Source organism: Crocodylus siamensis, chromosome 2, assembly GCF_052110815.1.
Source record: "Crocodylus siamensis isolate JL-2025a chromosome 2, ASM5211081v1, whole genome shotgun sequence".
NCBI lineage: Eukaryota > Metazoa > Chordata > Crocodylia > Crocodylidae > Crocodylus > Crocodylus siamensis.
Window position 1 is genome coordinate 285,360,467 of NC_143396.1, and position 18,608 is coordinate 285,379,074.

General features: G+C 37.7%; 1 protein-coding gene across 5 annotated transcripts in view; it reads left to right on the forward strand.

Annotated features, from left to right (window-relative positions):
* The window catches only part of ARID4A (AT-rich interaction domain 4A), a 62,375-nt gene that overhangs the window by 17,748 nt on the left and 26,019 nt on the right, over nucleotides 1–18,608 (forward strand). For all 5 annotated transcript variants that reach the window (XM_090034281.1, XM_090034284.1, XM_090034285.1 and 2 more), the window contains 6 exons: nucleotides 1,739–1,818; nucleotides 1,911–2,005; nucleotides 4,583–4,715; nucleotides 7,802–7,881; nucleotides 9,994–10,070; nucleotides 12,343–12,512. In XM_090034281.1, coding sequence (XP_089890407.1) covers nucleotides 1,739–1,818; nucleotides 1,911–2,005; nucleotides 4,583–4,715; nucleotides 7,802–7,881; nucleotides 9,994–10,070; nucleotides 12,343–12,512 — 635 coding nt within the window. The remainder of the gene's footprint in view (nucleotides 1–1,738; nucleotides 1,819–1,910; nucleotides 2,006–4,582; nucleotides 4,716–7,801; nucleotides 7,882–9,993; nucleotides 10,071–12,342; nucleotides 12,513–18,608) is intronic.

Sequence of the window (18,608 nt, forward strand, 5' to 3'; positions counted from 1 at the left end):
TGCTCAAGTCAGGACCATCCCCAACTAGATCATTTCAGCCAAGGCTTTGTCTTAAAAATCTTCAAGGATCTCTGGGTAACCTGTTCCAGTGCTTTACTACTCTCCTCATGAAAGAGTTTTTTCTAATATCCAACCTAAACTTCCTTTGCTGCAACTTGAGCCCATTGCTCCTTGTCCTGTCATCTGCCACCACAGAACAGTCCAGCTCCATCCTCTTTGGTACTGCCCTGCAGGTGGTTGAGGGCCACTGTTAACCCTCCCCCCCCAGTCGTCTTTTCTCCAGGCTAAATAAACCCAGTTTCTTAAACCTTTCCTCGTAAGTCATGTCCCCCAACCCTCTAACCATTTTCATTGCCCTCCGCTGGACTTGCCAATTCGTCTACATCCTTTCTGTAGTGGGGGGCCCAAAACTGGATATAGTACTCCAGACGTGGCCTCACCAGTGCTGAATAGCGAGGAATAATCACTTCTCTTGATCTGCTGGCAGTGCTCCTACTAACGCAGCCCAGTATGCCGTTAACCTTCTTCATATCAAGGGCACACAGTTGGCTCATATTCAGCTGATTATCCACTGTAATCCCCAGGTCCTTTTTGGAGAGCTGCTGTTTAGCCAGGCAGTCCCTAGCCTGTACTGGTGCGTGGGATTCTTCTGTCGTATATTTAGGACTTTACACTTCTCTGTATTGAACTTCACGAGATTTCTTTTGGTCTAATCCTCCAAATTTGTCTAGGTATCTCTGAATCCTAGCCCTACTCTCCAGTGTATCTACTTTTCCCCTCACCTTGGTGTCATCTGCAAACTTGTGGAAGGTGCACTCCATCCCATCTTACAAGTTGTTGATGAAGATATTCGAACAAAACCAGTTCCAGAACCAACCCCAAGGGCACTTTAGTTAATCACATACACATTTTAATGAAATTTAAAGTACACCCTTACCCTCACTCACAGATACTGAGTTTATTTATACTTGTAAGAGACTTTTAGAGGTAAAATTCTAGTTTTTGGAAGAAGTTGTAGTTTAACTTTAACTGGGAAAGTATTAACAATATTGCCTGGAAGTGTCAGCATACTTTAATCCAGGATTGTAACAGCCTCATTCTTTTCTTATCTTTTTGGGCTGTATGTGGCAAATAGAGAGCACTTTCTTCTGGATATATGTGAACGAAGTGTCTAATATGGACCAGATCAGATATGAACATACTGCTAGACATGGATTTCCAGTGCTTCAGTGTGTCCAGTAGCATGTTGCTTGATGTTGTAACAGAAACGTTTGTGTGTATTTTTCTTCCCACCGGCAGCATTTCAACACTGCGTATGAAAGTGGACATATTCCATGGCAACAGAAACAGGTTGGGAGACTGTTCCAGCATAAATCAGAAATAATTGGGTGTTTCAACCCAACTGGGAATGTTAGACGTGAACAATAATTGGCAGGCAGCCAGTATCTGTGGCCTGAAGTAGTGCAGTATATTGATAAGAGACATGACAAACCTTGAGATTGTTCTAGCTGAGAACCTGGTTTGATTCAAAGCCATTGCAAACTTGCCAAAATGTTTTTCTACTCTCGACTCTTGACTGCCAGACTTCTTTCTAATTGTGAGCCCAAGAAGAATTTAAACCATGTTGAAGAGAACTATTTCACTTAGAGTTTAGAATAGCAAATAAGCCATTCAGTTAAACACGCTAAATAGAACTGTTCATCTTGTACCAATATCTTTGCCTTTGGTTTTGTTCTAGTTTTTGATGATGGTGATGAAAGGACATTGAGGAGAACTTCATTATGCTTGAAAGGAGAAAGACACTTTGCAGAAAGTGAGGTAAAGAGAAGATGTTTTCCTTGAAGCTAGGAAGTAAAAACTTGTATCGTGAACAAATTACTAACCAACTTGTTTTTCACCTTTTCTCCTAGACACTTGACCAACTACCATTAACAAATCCAGAGCACTTTGGAACCCCAGTTATTGGGAAGAAATCCAATAGAGGAAGGCGATCTTCTCTTCCTGTGTGAGTTTTCATAATACTATATGTTGCTACTTTTTTATTACTTTACTAATGTTTTCAGGGGCATGATGGCCTTTGTACTTCTGTGGTACTACAAATGAGCAGGGATCCTGGTTTTCTCAGTTTAAAAATCGCAACTTCTCTGATTAACCCCCCGATCCACCTTTTTTTGCAATTTAAATGAAATGCCACTATATGTATGTATCTGTCTCTGTCTATATCTATATACATATCTATACATACAGAGCTATATATAGATAGATAGATAAATAGCTATAGATGTAGGTATCAGTTGAACACAATGTTTTATTGATATAATTACAATCTAAAAGTAATTTAGAAGCTTACCAGTGTCTCAGTCATTATAATAAAATAAATTCTTAATACCTATATATTTTAGCATTTGATTTTAGTTTTTTATCATAGAAAATCAGACCTCCCCCTGCCCTCTTTGCTCACCAGGACATGGGTCCAGCTGCGGCTGTCCCCCCTGCTTTGTGGTTCTGAGCAGCCCTGATATGCCGGTGCCCTGCCCCTGCCATTGCCCTTCACTCCTGGCCCACAGCCCCCACAGCCTTGCTGGTACCCTTTACTCCCAACCTGCAGTCCCCATCTTCCCCAGGCCGTTCTGGTGCCCCTCACTCCGACCCACAGCCCCCTGGCTCTGCCCATACCCCTCACTCAACCTGCAGCCGCCTGATCCTGCCAGTGCCCCACACACCCAACCTGCAGCTTCTCACACCTCCCCAGGTGCCCCTCACTCCTGACCCACAGCTCATCACTCCCTTAGGCCTGATAACGTCCTTCACTCACCCTGCCCTACTCCCTCCTTCCCTCACTGTGGGGGCCTCAATCTGCCTCCCTCTTCCCCCCCTCCATAGACTTACCTGAAGGGAGCTGCAGGAGCTGCTGTCCATGCCGCCTGGGTGCTATGTGCATCTGTGCGCAGGGACGTGCATGTGGCCCCCTGCCTCCAGTCCTCCTCCGTCCTCTTTCTTCAGCCCCAAGCAGCTTCTTGCAGGCAGTCAAGATTTGGTCTTAAAATGATTTAATATACCAATCAAGTGAAGAGTAATATATGAGTGACACAACAGTGCAAGATTTGATAGGTATGTTATCAGCATAAATTTGAAAAAATGTCATGTGTGTCAGGCTCCAGGATGTTTAAACTTTTCATAAAGCTTGAGTTCACTGTCTAGGATTTTTAACCTGTTTAGATATTTAAACTGTATATTATGAAAGCTGTCTGTATAAGATCCTTGGCTCATAACTTCCTTTTGTTTTCTCCTGCATGTGTGCAACATCTAGCATAATCAGGTTCTGATTACTGCTAGGTAGAGGTGCGCTGATACATTGGTCCATATTGTATGAGCACCGATAAAAGGAAAATTGACATTATTGGCACTCAGCTTTTTTTGACTGATGTGGCTGATAATTCTATGTATATAAAAGGCTTAGTCTGTCTGTCTGTCTGTGTGTTTCTCTGTCTGCCTGTAATGGTCTTAGGGGGCGTGGCTCCTGGCAGGGCATGGGTCCAGCCAGTGCTGTGCACTAGGCAAATGGCCCATCAAAAATGATGGCAAAGGTGGATCAGCACCATTACGGAGGGGAGGAGGTGGCGTGGTTCTGGACATGGAGCAGTGTTGGGGAGGAGAATGATGGCGGGAACGGAGAGCCACCATGCCAGAAGGGATAGAGCAGTAGGGTGAAGCCAGCAGCGCTGGCCTTACCTCACCCACTCCCAGCCCTGCTCCTTGGATCTGGTGGTGGCACGGGGTGGTGGCCTCGTACTCCCTCCCCGCTCCATCTCTGTTGGCATGGCAGCACTCCATCCTGGCAGTCACTCTTGACAGGCAATTCTCTGGTGTCACAGATAAATGTCATGTGCATAGTTGCAGCATGCATGCAACCGGGAATGCAACCCAGCAACTTGGAGAGCAGCTTCACCCAGAGCGCAGGCCTGGCCCAGCCCCCACACCAGGAAGAGCCCAGCACTGTCCCCTGACCCTGAGCACACAGCAGCAGCCTGCCCTCACCCTGCACACAGACCTGGGGGGCACAGGGCCCCCCTACCTCCCGGGGTACGCTCAGCAGTGGAAGCCGCCACCTCCCACGCCCTTTGGATGAGCCACTTGCTCATGGCTCTGTGCTGCATCCCACCTTGGCTGGGCAGTACCTACCCCAGCCCCACTTCCTTCCTCATCTATCTGTGCCCCCAAGCCTGTTCCCTCCCTCATGCCCCTTCCCCCCAGCAGACTTACCAGCCAGACGCTGCTCTGCAAGCTGCTGGGCTGCATATCAACAATCTGATCGGTATCAGCCGATATGGCTGAATAATAATCAGCCATCAGTATCGGGCCAAATAATCTTTATCGGTGAACCCCCTAATGCTAGGACTCATTGATATGACTGCAATACAAATTTAATTGAAAATCTCTTTCCCAAAGTAAATACAATGCTTTTCTTTTTCTTTTTTTTGGTGAAAGATATAGCAGGAAAAGATTGGTTAAAAATTAGATTTCTTCTTAATTCTCATTTTCAAATTAAAACTGTCTAAAATATTTTGTTTTAATTCCCTAGTACTGAAGATGAAAAAGAGGAAGAAAGCAGCGAAGAAGAGGATGAAGATAAGAGACGTTTGAATGATGAATTGCTTGGTAAAGTTGTGAGTGTAATTTCTAGCTCTGAGAAGACAGACTGGTATCCAGCTTTGGTAAGTAACTTGTTTAATATATTCACTACATAAAGCGTGCCTTAAACATGTTATGTATTTTAGGCAAGAGGCTTCTTTTTAGTCCGTTGCAAGAGTCCTATTCTTGTTTTACCATGGAGAAAAAAAGGAGTTCTACTTCTGGGCAAGGAGACTTGTAAACCTTACAATTTTTGTACCAAAAACTGTTCCTTCATGAGTCTGCCTTAAGAATACATTGTCTTTTACAATGTGTGCAAGGGGCAAGGATTTCTTAGGATGGTGCCTTCTATAAGGCCAACTGCATAGCTGGGATAGACCTAGATAAGCTTTTGAATGCAAGACAGTCTACCTTGCATTTGAAAGCTTGTCTAAGGTATCACCCTAAGAAATCCTTGCCTCTTGCATAATGCCTGGATCATCCCAGCTACAACAACACTCTAACACTACCACAATTTGAATACTAGAAAAATGAATGTAATAATGTTAAAATTGTCAGGCTTATGGATTTGATTTACTTCAAAAGCTTTACTTAGAAAAAATACAGAATTTTTTCAAGATGTTTTGTTTTGTTATTTTCCCATCAGAATTGATTATATTAATGCAGCTGGAGCCATATATAAGCATGGACGATAAAAGCACAGTTCATACATAAGCAACACATTGCCAGGAATTTTTCTGGCTGTGAAGCACCTGTTAAAAGCACACTTGCAATTATAACCATGCATATTTCTGCCTTTATCAGTGATAACTTGGTATCCAGTGCCAGCCAGCATTGTACATTGGTAGTAATAAAACAGTAAAACACTCTTACAGTTAGCTTGTCAATAGGCTAAAAAGTTTGCAGAGCTAGCTTCAGACTTATATTTCAGAATTTAGATAGGGTGCTGCCATTTATTATACTTTTATTAACGTCAGTGGGAGTTTAAGTGATGGACACTATACACGTAAGTACTGTGTGCGTGTTTTGTAGCTAAAGCAAGTACAAGCTTTAAACTAAATTACAGGGTATATTGTTACTGCACTGGGGAAGTGAAGGCAAGGTTGACTTAGCACACAGGGCTATGCTTATATCCAGCCCCTACTGTATTGGTACACCTCTTGGCAATTTAAAGCCAGATTTATTAACCTGACTCTTATTTATTCTGCATGTTACTCCATCCTTTATTCAATTACTAGCCTTTTTCTTTGTCTAAAATATGAATTACCTAATATAATTTGCTGTAGCTTTATAATAATTTTCTAAATGTTTATATGTGAACTTTTTTTTGTAACGTGACTTCTAGGGACTGGTTATTAGAGTATTATCACCAGCAAAAAACTATTTGGAATAATTCTGAGTATACTTGAAAAAAAAAATGTGTTGAGCTGTATAAATTAAGGGGAAAAAAAGGTGTTTCACAGAATTTAAAAAAATCCAGAGTAACTTGCTCGCATTGAAATGCATCACAGGATGTTTTATCAGTCCTTTCTTATAGTACCTGACTTGCTGTTTGCGTATGCATATTGCCTTTTACATCAGAGATACTAGCCACTATTAAAAATACTTTTGCTTAAGTACTAAATTTATTTGCTTTACTCACTGATTTAGTATTACTTTGTTAGATTTACTGTATGTAACTGAGGCTGCATCATATTTGGCTAATTCATGTTGCATATTAGGAACTAACTAGAAGGAAAATACCTGCTACAGTTACTTAATTTAGCATAGATATTTGGGTGAAACTAGGAAGAAAGGCTATTTCTGACATACAACATGTCCTAGAATATTATGCACATCTTGCTTTTGAAAGGCAGAACGAAGAAAAAACGTTTTCCCTTGCAGTTAAGTAACTGAATAGCAGCAGCTAGAGAACCAAGCTGCAGGTTCCTTTGTTACACCCAGTAAACACCCGAACCTGCTCTTACTATATTTCTCGCATAAAGTGCACACTCCACGCACATTTCCATCAGCTGTTTTTTGGGGAAAAGGTGCATGTATTACATGAGGAAAATATGGTATCTCTTTCAACTGTATGGGGTTTTTTTTGTGAATCAAGTATGTCCTTATCTGCATACTGTAGCATAGCTGCAGATACTGACTTCATCAGAGATGCCCATCAAGATTTTGGAAACCTTCATCAGTATGTATCTGTTATGGGAACAGATCTCTATGTCCATCAGAATACAAAATATAGTTTTGTTTGTATGCCATCCATTTAAAAAAAATGATTATAACTGGGAGATGAAGTAGAAGACCAGAAATGCTTCCCTGCTAACCAAGAAGCAGTAAGTAATCTATGTAATCTGTGGTGAAATCCTGGCCCTGAATTTGATGGCAAACTCCCATTGATTTCAATAGAGGTAGGATTTCACTGGTGGTTGTTAATATTGCTCCAGAGCCTGAAGAACAGTTAAGGCCAGAAAAGACATTGTAAAACCATAATCTTGTTCCATGTGATTCATGTTTACTTTGGTAATACAAATATGTACCATTCAGTCCTTTAGAGTTAAGACTATAATGGAAGAATGTGCTGATTCACGTTATTAAAAAATATGAATAATTTTAGTTTCTTTGTGTAAAAAAAAAAAAAATCTTATTGGTGATCACGATCATGCATCTAAAAATAAACACTGAAAATGAAACTAACTTTGTGAGAGGCAAGGATCCAGTTTTGAATATCCTAAATGAGAAGATTTGGAAGTTTGAGGGTGGGAGGTGTTTTTTATTTGCTTTTTTTTTTATCTAAGCAAACTATATTTGAAAAAAAAGTCAGTAAACATGAAATTCATGACACTGTCTATATAGAATGACTTTCAGAGTATGTCTGTACTTTACTATTAACATCAAAAGAGATAAATTCTAAATCCCCTGGTGTGTCTCATGACAGTTTCCAGCTATTGGGATGGGGCGAAGTTGCCTGCTACTTCATCTTGGTGCCAAGCTGTTCAATTGTCAAGTTTATTTTTACAACATAAATTGGAGCATACAAATGCCTGATTACTGTTGCTTTTTCTAGAGCTGTAAATTAAGTAAAAGAAAAGGGAAAGCATTTATGCAAGGGGGAGGTTGTTTTTTTGAGAGATGAATAGTAAATCCTGACAGCAGTGTATTTTATTTGAAACTTCAGGTAATATCTCCCAGTTGTAATGATGACATCACAGTGAAAAAGGACCAGTGTTTAGTTCGCTCTTTTGCAGATTCCAAATTGTGAGTAGTAGAATACTTTTAATAATGGTGGTGCTTGGGAAAATTTGTAAAAACTTTTGAAAAATTTGACTGAATAATGTCCTTGTAAAGTGCACATTGAGAACTTTAGAAACTGTGGTACAGGGTGCTATTTGTTGTATTTATTTATAAATTTTAATTTCCCTACAGTGTAATAGGCAATCAAAGAATTCAAAACTCAATTTAAAACAGTTGGAACATTTTCCTTGTTTAAGGGACACAGTTGCAGAGATTGGGATGAATTACTTGTGTTGCTAAAACTTCTTGGATTTTAAAATAAAAAAAGTGTTCAAATCAAATACGTAATTCAAGGACTTTTCCATTTTTCTCCATTTATACTCCATTTCCAATTATATGAAAAACCAAAAAAGAACATTATCAGGATAACACTGCAGTATGTTTGTTGCAGCAGTGCAGGGGACTGGAACTTTGTTTCATTTTATAAAAATTTTCATATGGAAATTAAAAAAAATGTTAGGAGACAGATTGTGTTTTATTTTTGTGCATGTTTGTTGTAATTTTTTTGTTTAGTTGTCCCTAGGGCCTTTAACTTTCTTACCTCACCTTGTATAAGACCCTAGGGACAGCTAAACAAAAAAAATTACAACAAACATGCACAAAAATACAACACAGATATCAAAACAAGATTTAGAAAAATCTAAGTCTCCTAAAATTTAAAAAAACCCCAGCAACTTACTTGTGTTGCAAAAATTTCTTGGATTTTAAAATAAAAACAAATATATTAAAAAGACTTGCTGAACAACACGCTACTACAAAAAGCATCTGGGCTTCTGGGATATAGGCGGGGGGGTGAGAGGGAAAGCAGCTCTGGTTGACGCAGTGCATTTTAAAATATAAGAGAATATATAGTAAATTTAACAACCAATAAACATATTCAAAGTAATATAGAAAATCAGCTTAACGTTTATCCTGTCAGCTTTTTCAGCTTCTCATGGTAAATGCAGCTCAGTACTGTTCTGACACAGAACATCACTCTAATAATACATTAAAAAAATATTTAACAATCTTCAGTTCTAATAGCAACAGCCTGTGAATTAGTTGGCAACTGATGCATGCTTCAAGCGTACTCAAGTAGTGTTCCTTTTGGCCACCTAATACACACTAGGGCATGCACCAATAATCTACGCAGGCATAGCCTAAATGATTGCTATAAATAATATAGGCTATGTTACTGCAAATATAGTCACGATAACTTTGTTTTTTACTGTTTTCTCCTACAAAAGATTAAAAATAAAATTCTGTGGTGAAAACTTCCATATATATTATCGGAGCACTTTTGTCCATTTTTTAATTACATTTTTTAATACAGATGTTTAGCTTTGGCTTCACAATTCTTGTTTGGTGCTAGCAAACTTGGTTTAAAATTATGACACACATTTATTTGTTTATGTGTAGATTGTTTATACGTAGGTTGTTTTACAGTGTTTTGTAAAATAGGCAGATTGATACAGGGTATGCTAGTTTTTATAAACTGCCTGCTGTGTTTATAGAGTAACAAACTTCATTTTTTTACCTCCATTCCTCCTCTACTGGTAACATACCAAATCAAGAATTCTTTTCAATAGGTCTAGAAGGAGGGACTGCTTAATATTGAATTTTCTTTTAACTTGTCTTGGAAGTGTTACATCCTAGGAAAACAGTATCTAAACTAGCTTTTACAAAGTAAGCCAGCAGCATTTAATTGAAGGAATATAAAAGTATATAATAATAATAATTACAGATGAAGTTATAAATGCAAACCAGGAAAACAGAACTATTTCTATTAAGCATGATAGAGATTGATTCTAACACAACAGGGCATAGTTTTGGATTATTTAATAATTTCAAATAATTTTAATTGAGTTCAGTTATTTGCATAACTTTCAAATAAAAAGGGTTTATGTGGGAATGAATGGGATTCCCCTGCATTTGTTACTCTGTATTGTACACTTTGGCTAATGCCATCCATATGATTGGAAAGGACAAAATTGTTGAAAGTTTATGAAGGTTCTCTAATGCTAAGAAATGGCCTTTTTCATCTGTAGAGTATTTATTACCTTTGTTTTTTTAAATTACATATTTCCTCTCTTCCAGTTATTCAATAGCAAGAAAGGACATCAAGGAACTAGATATTATAAATCTACCAAAATCTGAGCTTTCTACTAAAAGAGGTAAACTAGAATATATCTCCTCTAGATCATTCAAAAGTTAATCTAGGGGGAACTACTTATTAAACCATACATGTTTCCATTTGCACATATTGTTGAGATAATAAGGTAAAAAGTAGCCAAGAACTTTGCCAAGAATGCCATAGGCAGTTAGTAGGATTCCTGCCATTAAGGACGTGTTGTAGTATGCTGACTTTTTGTGTATGTTGAACTATGTAGTTCTCTAGTGGATAAGAATCTCTCTTATCTCAAGTCATAAAAGTCAGTCTTTGGAGTATTTAAATACAGTGACTCTAATCCTGTGTTCTGGTTTCTCATTTGATGTGACCGTAGTTAATTCCTATGAACTTATTATTGAATATTTATATTGAACATTAATGATGCTGCTACTTTATACTACTACTGCTGCTACACAATTTAAGTATGCTTAGTTATGAAGTGTTTTTGCTTCATATGCTTCTTAATTATGAAGCAGAAGTAAGTACTATTATTCCATATTTAAATTTACAGCTGATCTTTATGGCCTAAAATACACAGAAGGTTCTGCTGGACTTCAACCCGCTAGAATAAGTCTGGGCCCCCTTTTAGAATGTTTTAAATAAAATCCTGGACGCCTTTGTGCAAGGGGTTCCTGAATTATGGCTCCGTAAAAATGAATTGTTCATGAGTGTTCAGAAATTCTCCTTTTTGTCATTTTGCCACAGCCTTCCCCAAATAATGAAGAGAAATAATGTTTTTAAACTCTCCTGCCTGAAATGTACAACATGATCACTTGATTTTAAAATCTTACAAAAGTTAATAGTTGAATGTGAGATGTCACTATAAATTCCCTCCTCTGAGTTTGTGCAAGCGGCAGATCATCAACTGCTATAAATTTTCCTCAAATCTCTGTAACACTTTAACTGTGTGTGTGCATCTGTGTTTTGCCCTCCAGGGAGAAATTTTACCTCCTAAAAATAAGAGGCTGAGACAGGGAAGCACCTTCATGCACAGGAGAATTGCCAAAATGAAATTTGATTTTTGCAAAGCAGCGATTTGCGGTTTCATCAGTTGCTGAAGCTAAGCAAGTGCTAGTAGTTTGTCCTAGCATTCTCCAGGATGATTAGCTTCCTAGAGCTTCCACCTTAGTCTGTCTCCTATCTGGCCCTTCTGCTATCATAGATGAATCTCGCAACCTTTAACGTATTTGTTCTTGCAATATCCGGGTGAACTAAGGATATTGTGTTATTCTCATGTGGTCATCTAGATTGACATTCTGTTTCCATTTGGTTGTCTTACATTGCCATTGGGTCAATATTAATAGAATAGCTGTTGACTAAAAAGAAGTATCATGTCACCCTAAGTGACCCCCCACAAGTTTATGTGGATGATCTGTGGTGGAAGAAGGAATTCAGCTCGGGAGATCTGGATTTCCAGCTGGCATTCTGCCCACTGTAATATCCTTCCTCTTTTCTGAATGTTAAAAACTCTGTTTTCCTAGGTAGGGTTGTGTTTTTTAGGCAATGTATTGTCTTCCATGGATATTCTCTGAGGGGAGCAAAGAAACTTCTGTTGTCTTATCAAACAGCAAAAAGGTTATTGTTTAGAATCTAAATGGCCAATTTTATTTTGTTTAAATGCTGATCATGTAGGGGCTTTGCAGTTTTAGTTGCACACAATGCCTCTTGAGAATGATAGGCAAATTGTATACAGCAGGTACTCTCAGGACTCTCTGCGATCAAGTGGCTGATTCCAGAATGGTAGCTAATTGTTCTCCAGGCATTATTGGTTCCATATCTCAAAGGTCTTCATATATGATTCGGTATGCTTTTATCAGGCAAAGATCACACTGAATCCAAGAGATGTGTATGTATGAAGCAGAGTAAAACCAGTGTTTTCCAAAGTTTGCTTTGAATACTGGGCATGTAAAAAGGTAAAACTGTTAACTCTGTCCTTTAGAGATGTTTGCCTAGGAATCTGAGTGTTGGAGAAGTATAGTATGTATTACTAGTGGTCAGTGGTTGTGTTTTAAATGTAACAGTCCCAACAGGTAATACGTGCGCACGCTGTGGAGATGTCTGTAGACTTTTACCTAGCCAACATATGTTGCATAGGAAGAATGTGTATTTAAAACTGAAACATTCACTTTTTATTACCTTTTGAGAGTTTGAATTTCTTTTTCACTTTCCAGTGGATTACATCTGAATTAAAGAAAAATAGAAATATTTAGTCATTAGCAATGTTTCGATTCTTAGCGCCAAGAATTGGTAAACGTGCAGGGCCTGTTCCTCTTTAGGATTACAGGAAGCAAGCACTTTCTTCAGTACAAAAGGTGTTCCTGGTAACTGGAAAATGGACATGAGTGAAATTCTGGAGTCCTCTAGCAGTGATGAGGAAGATGGAGCTGCAGCAGAAAGTGATGAAGAAGAAGAAGACAAACAGGATGAGAAGGAGGAAGAAGCAACAGTAAGTTTTTATGATTTCAGTAACAGTTATGGATTTAAATGATCGAAGATGTCTTTGTTACCAGAGTTTTACTCACTTTAATACATTTTCAGACCTGTTTATCCTCCCTTGACAAAAGGCCTCTTTAGTGGGATGTGTGAAACAGCAGAATTTCGTGCCAGTATACAATGCACAAATTGGAGACAGATCTTAGAAATTAATGATTGAAATTGGGGGAAAAAAAAGATAGGGAGGATCTGGATCAGGAAGTTGTAATTAGGACACAGAAATGAGATATGCATTTTGATGCATATCTAAATACTAACAACTTGCTTTTGAAATCCAGACTCCTCTTCATCGAGGAATGCCGTTATTTAGAAATAGTACAGAATCACTCCAGTAATAACAGGTGTGGCTGAGGAAGGTTGAAGGTACCCATTGAAAGTATTTGTTGGCTAGCTAAGAACACATCTAAAAACGCTATGTTAATTATCTTTGGAAATAAATCATAATATTAATGCACTAACACTTCATATAATTCTCAATTAAAATTAAATTGCCTAAGTATTAACCCTAGATTCAGTTTCTTGCCCAAAGTGTCTCTGTCCCCAAAAGATTGGTAAAACAGTCCGAGCATGCCCTTTTTTTTTTTAAAGTAAAGCAGGCACATTCCTTGTGTCATCAAAAATGAATTCATGGAATTTATGGGTTTTTTACGGGTTTTAAGTCTTGCTGGATTGTATTTGCCTGTAAACAGATGTTTCTTCATCTGTTTGCACAGCACAAGAAAATTAGGTATTCTTGATCTGGAAAAGGAAAGTAGATGTCTTTTTTTTAAAGAAGGTCAAATATTGTTTCCCTTTCGCTTCCCTTGTAGTATGTGGTTTTGTCACACTGCAAACAGAATGGCTGTACATACTTCGAGGCTGCCTACCGTGTTGCCATAGTAACATTCTGTTGGTTTCAAGTGAGCATGCTCAGAAAAGAGAGGAAGATTTAGCAGAGGCTTGGCAGCCTGCCAGTGGAGGCTTGCCAGATGGTTTGAAATGGGCTGTCTCTTTCTTTTCCTTTCATGTAATGTCTGATTTTTTTTATATGGAAGAGAATGTAAGTAATGCTGTATAACTGTGGATGCCGTGCAGTGAGAGAAAAAGCAAGCAGATATCTGGAAGTCCAGCTGAAATTATGTCCAGGTATTTGGGCAGATTAGATAGAAAAGAAATATAACCATTTTACATTTCAGAGAAAATGCAGCTCATAGGTAAGGATTTTATGTATTTAATGTGCAGTGTTAACATTTTTTTATTATTAAGAATGTGGATTTAAGTTAGATTGCTAGGTTTCTGATCTGTGAACAACGTGATATAGCATGCAATCAAGGGTAAATGATCCTGTGTAAAAATGACAATAAGAATCTGTTTTTAGATATTAATGTTATTCTTTGTAATAGTGTTCTGCAAAATGGAGTAGCTTCCCATATGAAAATACTCATATGGTAGGTAACCGAAAGGATGAATATGCATACAATATAAAATCCCATTGTGCATGGTTTTTCTTCCTCTGTATGTTGTGATAAGGACTGAACAGGCCACATTTTGCAGGGTGTGAACTGTTGCAGTCTGTATTGGTTTGTATTAATATTTGTTAAAATTGTGTGTTCCCTGTAAGTAAAAATCAAGAATAGGTTTATCAGCTTCTGGTATTCATTTTTTTTCTAATTGTACAATGGCTGTTGTTTAAAAGTTCTGTATATTTAAAACAAAGAAGGGGGAAGGGAGAAGCTTTGTTTTCAAACAAAATAGCATTCCTATAAAACAAATGTTTTCAGTTCTGATTCGAAGGAGTAATGTGGTGGCTATGGACAGGGCGTAAAGCATTCCAGAGGTAGATGTGTCACCTGGAAACAATGGATTCTGCAGCTGACAAGTACAGATGTAAAAAGATGAACATCTTCAGACTGAAGCTATTTTAGTGGAGCATAGATATTGATCTTTTAAATTGTCAGAACAGAACTGTCATTTTGGGCCTTTAAGTTATATTCCCACTGGACTGTTATAACGGAGTCATTTTATTTTGGGGCCCTGCTCAGTACTTTTGCCAAAGACTGAGAATTTGAGGATTTATGCTGTTTTGTTTTCTTTTCTTTAGGGGGTTGCTTCATAAGATTACTAATCTGGAATGCAGACATAAGAGAGCCAATGAGTAAAAGCTATTGTTTTAGCTGTATGTGAGTTACAAAACTGAATCATTCAGATTGTGCTTTTACATTTAATCTCCTTTTCTTTTAATCAAGGTCAAAATAATCTCTCTCTTTTGTGAGAATATCCTCAAGGCATCTCTGTTTGGTTCTTTCAGGAATTATGTTCTGAGAAGGGAAGTGGCGACTTGCATTTGTGTTGTGTGGGAATTTTTTAAATCCACAATGGCTGTGCAGTAAGGGCCTAGCTGCCAACCAGACGTGGTAGGCCTTCTTCAAGTAAATGCCATAGTCTTCAATTCTACAGATGTATTTTAATGTGCCCCCTGCAAATAGCCAGTAGTATCTGTAGTATATTCTTAGAGAATCTAAACTGATTGGCTTAACGTAGTTGTCTTTGATCAGAGAACCTGATATTTTTTGGAAGATTGATTAGGATTTGTAAGTTTGCTTTGACTGAAACTGTCCTTTTTTATTGCGATGCAGTGGAAAGGAAAATGTTGGCTAAATGCACCAAGGTTAAAGGCGTTATGCTGATGTTTGTCTTCAGTCTGCTCATAAAGCAAAAATTTTGAATCATTATAGTGACATCCAGATGCTTATTCCCCTGCTAGAAGTTACTTATGAATGTACAATCTTCTATACTTGACTATACAGGAAGAAAATGTGGAGACTGGGCGATGAGATATTAAATTTCAGAAGAACATTAAAAATCAGATAGCCTATGAATTGCTAAGTTTGTGGACTTCAAAAAAAAAAAAATGCTGTACAGCAGCCTGAAGAAGTTGCTCTGTTGCTGTCTGATTTACAGCTTACATTTAAATAATTAAATTAGTGTGTTGTTGCTCCCTTTGGCAGGATATTTTTACTCGTTGGGAGTGAGTTTGGTTTTAATCTTGACACTAGTCTGTCTGTATCCAATCCTAAATTTTCATAATCCTTTATAAAGCACAGAGCTAGACATAGATTAGAGTACAACTGTCACTCAGAGGGTAAACTGCAGGATAAAGTAGGAAAAATCCTAAACTCTGCGGCACTGGTTACATAGATTCATATTCCAGAAGCTGAATCTGATATGAGCATTACAAATCAAAATTAATGCTACGGTAATATTTGCTTGTGCTGTAATTTTTCTATCAATAAAGAAAGAAATAATTGTAGATTAGCAAATAAATGGACAATTAGCATCTTTTTCCTCATGCAAGGATGGTGTCAGCAGCCTGTGGTTTTCTCCTTATGCCTCAATTTTGACATTTCTGTTTATAGGCAAATCCCTTCATGCAGTTTTAAAAGAATAATTGCATAATATATCTATATATAGATGTATAATATCTATCTATCTATAATATATAGTTCTATATGTCTAGATATATATCTATTTATAGATAGATATAGATATCTCTCAAAGCAACAAAAAGAATTTGTGTATTAAGACTACATTTTACTTTCAAGTATAGAATTTCAAAGAGTCCTGGAAAGAAAAAAAATACATAATTGTTTTGGTCAAAGGGCAAGAACCTTGCAGGAAAGGGAGGGATTTTCTAGTCTTCAGGTTTGAAGATAAAACAAGGACTAAAGAAGTCTCTTGCCTTTCCACTGGCTTCAGTTGCTATTGCCTCTGGAGCAGCAGTATCTTTTGTTATCTCTTTGATTTTCTTTTTTTTTTTCCTGCTGAAATCTTTCAAAAATACCCTTTGTCAGCTTGTTACTGCATTGTTTCCTATCCCAAAGGAGTTGTCCAGCTGGAGAGCTCTTTGGAGATTCAAGCTGATGGGACAAGATCATGTTGGAAGTAGGGAAAGGTACTATCCGGTTTAGAAACTGAGTATACAGGTCACCATGCGGGCCAGCCAGTCTGTGAGGGTGTTCGTCTGAAAGACTGGAATTAAGTTTTCCACTTAATACAAATCTAATTTTGGTTATAGGAATATTATTTAAAATAGTAGCACTGATTTTAAAAGTCCAAGGGATATTTTATGATACCTTCAACAACCTAAATCTAAGATTTTTTTTTAAGTATGTACTTTTAAAAATTGATTTATTGTACCGAAATAATTGTTAAAATGATGCAGTTTTTAAAGAAAACGTCAAGAAAAAGATAGATGCATCAGAATTACATGTGTATAATTTCAGGTAACATGCATTTTTATATGCACCTAAAAATATGGAGCTCTACAGACACAAATAAGATATTTTTAATGCACTGATATGAGAGGAGAGATTTAAAAAGCTGCTGCATGAAAGCAGTTCTGCAAGTTCCTGCCCTAACAAGTCAATATGAACATTCTTTTAGCCAGTGTACGTGTTAGGTATGCATGTAACCTGCTTTCTGCAATGAGCTCGGCGAACGTGCTTGTCGGCTTCTCTTCTGTCTCATCCCAGTCCTGTAAGCAATAGATCACGCAGTCGGACCCTGGGATCTCAGTGGAGCCTTGCTGACAGCAGCAGTGTTCAATACAAGGCAGGGGTCTGCTGATTCAGAGCCTGTTAGAGGATTACAACATTTTTTTAAACATATGAATCTTAAAAACGTGTAAAGCATTTATAAAATTGTCGCGTACCTTTCTACAGTGCTAAATTCGTATGAGGAAAAAATGTCAGGGGACAACTGAGTTTTACATTTTTTAAGTAGAGATTTTGGATTTTTACGTATGATTAGAAATCTTTCTTTCAGTGCTGCTTCAAAATCCCTCTTCTTTGTGGGATACATGACCTTGAGGAGCCAGATAAATTGTTAATCTGAAATTGGATCTGGTATATCAAGATGTGATTCTTTTCAGATAGTTTATAGACTCTGACTGTAAAAACTGCATACAAGAGTATCATCACAGTTTTAACAGTTATGGAGCAGTGTATTCAGCAGGAATCAGTTTACTTAAGTCAGTGGTTGGCAACCTTGTTAGACTCGAGGCACCCCCTGGAAACTGCCCCTCTTAGCTTTCACTCATTTTTTGACTACAGAAAAATACAAGCAATTTTTCTGTTCCAAAGACCACAACAGATGTTTTCTGAAGGGATGGCTATTTGAAATCTATGGGTTTATCTTGTGAATTGTGTAGGTATTTTCACATTTAATAGCACTAATATGAAGTGGCACCCCAAAAGGATCTTGTGGCAGTCTCATATGTATACTTAAGTGAATGTGCTAAATGCATGTATTGCCAAGTGGCTAAAAACCACCTGCAGCATATATAACTTCTCCAAGATTTTTGGTTTCTGTTCAAGTTTGTGGCTTGCTGCAGTTTTCGTCCTCCAACCCTCCAGTCCATCACTTGCACAGATTAGGATCATCAGGTGCTCTAATTACTTTCCAGAGAGTAGGTGATGGGAAACATAACAGCTGTATTTCTTTTTCTTATTTGAAATCTTGGTAAAGCTCAAGACTCAGACAAACACTGGCTGAATATGAAGCTTGAGCCAGTACACCTTAACTGCAGTGGATCAAACCCATAAAGATAACTTGTTTGGCAAGTTTCAACACTGCTGTTTAAAATAAAACACATATGCAGCAATCTTGCAAAGTAGTCAGCAGTACAAGGAATATGTTGTGTGCTCAGAGTAAGACATTTTTATTTGGGAAGGGGTGTGTCGCTTATATTGAGATAACATAAGTATTGTGTATATAATATCTCCAGTATTAACTATCAAGGTGGATGAGAACAATCAGTACCAAGTAGGAAAAGCTGCATTTTAATATTGTAAATTAAAGCTATTCTCCACGTATGGTATAATATTAATTATTGTAAAAGCTTCTGGTGTTACATTTAATTATATGTATGAGTGAGGAGTGGTTTTGCTGTTTAAAAATATAACTGTTTGTTTTCCCATTTGGGCTAAATCTTTGGCCTTGCTCCCCCTTTGAAGCATCTCTGTGGGTACAGAATATAAATGAGAGTTGTACTATAAATTTATTTGCACAG